The sequence below is a fragment of the Polistes canadensis genome, unplaced genomic scaffold, assembly GCF_001313835.1.
Source record: "Polistes canadensis isolate GaletaPanama2010 unplaced genomic scaffold, ASM131383v1 scaffold_43, whole genome shotgun sequence".
NCBI classification, from domain to species: Eukaryota; Metazoa; Arthropoda; class Insecta; order Hymenoptera; family Vespidae; genus Polistes; species Polistes canadensis.
This window is the reverse complement of record NW_014569590.1, coordinates 479745-483378: the sequence shown is the minus strand read 5'-3', so window position 1 is coordinate 483378 and position 3634 is coordinate 479745. Positions and strand designations below refer to the sequence as shown.

Genomic DNA, 3634 nt, shown 5'->3' with positions numbered 1-3634 from the left:
AAAATAAACATTGCGATTTCATTGGCATTTGATCCATTCACACGTTCGTAGTGAAAAACCTTGATCCCATTGATAAATGCGAAACAAGAATGAACGTTTTTTGTTTTCATTGAAGATACAATTCAATTCCTTTTAGATTTCTATATTATCGACAATCGGTAAGTATCAACTGTCGATAAAAAACAAAAATCTTTTTTAAAAAATCGTTCTTTAAACAATAAATTAAAAAACATGTTTATTAAAACAATTTTTTCTCGTTCATACGCGAGAAAATTAACAGCGTGTGATTGATCGAAATTTAAAAAAAAAAAAAAAGAAAACAAAAATAGAAGAATCGATAGAAATTATTAATCGATTTTCACGTGGTAACGACGCAGAATATTATTTCAATTATGAAATATTTTCGAAAATCGTGCAATCAAATACTCTCGAAAGATCCTATTTCTAATTTTCTTTTTCTCTTCCATTTTTTCTTCGTGTGCATGCAGGAAACGTTGAAACGAACTATTTGGATCGTTTCGATGATCTCTCTCTCTCTCTCTCTCCCTCTCTCTCTCTCTCTCTCTCTCTCTCTCTCTCTCTCTCTTTCTCTCTCTTTCTGCTTATCTGTCCGTCTGTCTTTCTGTGATCTAACGAAAAAAGACAATTCGTGAATTAAATCGTCTGGCGCTAAGCCGGCACGTGATTTGAAACGTTAGACGAAGTCTGCAAGGGTGAACGAGTGTGATGGAACCTCAGAAGCTCCGAAACGGTTATTGCAACACGTACAACGCTACGATTGCCACCCTCCAAAACATCGCTCGCACAACAGACCAAATTCTGAAACACAAAATTCGATAACAATGATCAGTGTCTAATCCAGTGGTTGTTAACAAATGAAAAACAAAAAAAAAACAAAAAATAAATAGAGAACAAAATATATGCTTATTGTTAGCAGCAATGCTTAGATTGCGTATAAAAAATGAAAAAATTTCTAAACAAAATAACAGACTAGGATTCTGAATACACAAAATTAAACGATAGGTGGATCAGTGTTTCTAATCCTATATTTAATTTAAAATATCAACAAAATATGCTTATTGTGTTAACAGCAATGCTTAGATTTTATAGAAAATAAAAACAATAAAAACTTGTGTGTGTGGCAGAGTTAAAATTAATTTCTTTTTACAAATATACAAAATAATCAAAAATTCAATTTACACAAAAATGATTAAATATTAAATAATGTTAATAAACCAAGCATGTAAATTATTAAATACTAAAATTGTTTTTTAGAAACAAATAATTCGAGGAATATGTTTAATAGAATTGTTTTTTCCTTTTGTTTTGTTTTGTTTCTTTTTAATTTTCATATAGAAAAAAAACGTATCATATCCATTGCTCCGATGAGCTTATGAAAATGAATAGTTTATTATAAATGACGATATAAGTATTACAATCATTACATTACCAATACAATCAAAGTTACAATGTACGCCTGAAATTAAAAATTCAATCAGCGATGCCGTTGTCTGATTCGTATATCATGACGAAATTATTTATTTCATTAATTAACATTTGGTTTAATCAAATTAAAAATGTGTTCCTTTTTTTTTTTTTAAAATTTCCATCTTATGAAGTGCATTCTTTTTTTTTCTAATATCTAATTTCGATGCATCACGGTCGACGATAAGCAACAAATTAACGAGTAACGCACGAAATCAATTTGTACGCGTACAAACGAAGCATTTTAGGATCACAAGCCAACCCCAAATATTTTTTATTAAAATTTCTCCATTCATGTGTATATATATATATATATATATATTTAAATGAACATTTAGCAAAAAAAAACATAAACAATATCTCATCGCAAATGTGTTACAAAATTCCCTTTTCATTCGGGAAGGATGAGGGAGGGTTAGATAATAAAAAAAAAATATTATAACGATAAAAAAGAGAAAAAAAACAAATAATTGTTAACAAATAAAATAATAATAAGAACAAGAAGATTTATGCAAAAATAATAGAAATGTAAAAGAAAAAAAGAAAAACATAACATTATAGGATAATACTTGTAGAAACGTTAATACTATGATAAAACTTGTGCGTAAAAGTGAATCATTCTGACGTATACATATACACGCACACTCACACACATATATTACATGCATATGTACCGTCATAGTAAGAAATCCGCCATTGCTAGTAATTCCTCGGCATTCTCATCAATGCAAAGAGCATTCCGATGAAGTCGGAAACAAAAGAATTCTTACAGTTTTTCCTAAGCATTAATCATAATACTTTGATACACAAAAAATATTTACCAAAACTTTTCAAACAAATGGCAAAGTAGGAAAAATTTGTAGCATCGCATTATTTGCCATTTTATGAACCTTTTCAGAATGATTTATAACTCGATATGGTGTTCTATACACGTAGACAAAAGAATGTACTTTAATTTAATATAAGTTTCATTAAAATCTATTCACTCTTAGTATAAAAAAATATTTACAGAAACTTTTCAAAGAAATTGCAAAGATGCACAATTTATAACATATGGGTTGTTTTGGTGGGGAGGGGTTGCGTATGTCTGTGTATGCCTGTCCCGAGAATGTATTCTTTTTTAACTTTGTTTAAATAGTAATTTGATATTCTATAGGATATCAAAGTATTATGTTCGATGCCTAGGAAAAACTCTCCAAAAAGTCTCATTTCCGACTACGTCTGAAGGTTCTTTACATTCATAGTAATGCCGAGGAATTACTAGTAATGGCTTATTTCTGGCTTTGACGGTAACACATACATACCACAGCAGAGGACACGTATCGTATTCGATAATGATACCCAAAGAAAATATGTATCATTTAAAATCAATTCTTTTGTGTTTTTGAAACGAGCACGAAGAAGTGTTTTGTGTAGTTTGGAATATAAAATATCTGGGCGAGCATGCTGTGCCATCATACTTTCGTGTCTTTTTTTTTTTTTTTAACTGTATTCTGTTATTATCTGTTAAACGAACAATTTATTTATAAAGATATAAGTTTTTTTTTTTAATTTTAAATTAAAATTTCTCCAAATGCACATTTTCTTTTTATTTTTTTACAAACATGCTCCCTTAATTTCTTTCTCTCTCACTCAATGTTCACTTTCTAATTGTTCTTTTTGTTTGTTTAGTAAATAATTAATCGAACATCACATACACAAAGCCTTAATAAGCCTTACAAGAAACAAATGATTCTCAACGAATTGAAAAACCAAGCACCGATATTATTTTTTGTATTTCGTATCGATTATCATTATCATTATCATTATCGTTAATATTACTACTACTATTATTATTATTATTATTATTATTATTACTATTGTTATAAGATATTATTTAAAAAATAATTATTTTCAAACTATATGAGAATCGAACTGATTATTAAAAACTACTACCAAATTCTATAGAAAACAAAAAAATTCAGATTAAGAAACCTATCAACGATCTCTAAAATTGCTAAAAATAAATGAAAATAATAATCATCGATCATCGAAATAATAATAATCAAAAAAACCTGAAACACGTTCAACGAACTATATATCTGTTTTGATAGAAAATTTAATATAATATAATCTAATATAATTAAATATAATATAATTTAATATAATT

At 27.9% G+C, this 3634-nt stretch overlaps 1 protein-coding gene across 1 annotated transcript in view; it reads right to left on the bottom strand.

The window, feature by feature from the left end:
- Nucleotides 1-356: 356 nt before the first annotated feature.
- The window catches only part of LOC106785008 (leucine-rich repeat and calponin homology domain-containing protein 1), a 56938-nt gene continuing 53660 nt past the window's right edge, over nucleotides 357-3634 (bottom strand). Inside the window, exon 13 of the mRNA XM_014745103.1 lies at nucleotides 357-819. Within this exon, the coding sequence (XP_014600589.1) occupies nucleotides 670-819 (150 nt within the window). The 3' untranslated portion in view covers nucleotides 357-669. The remainder of the gene's footprint in view (nucleotides 820-3634) is intronic.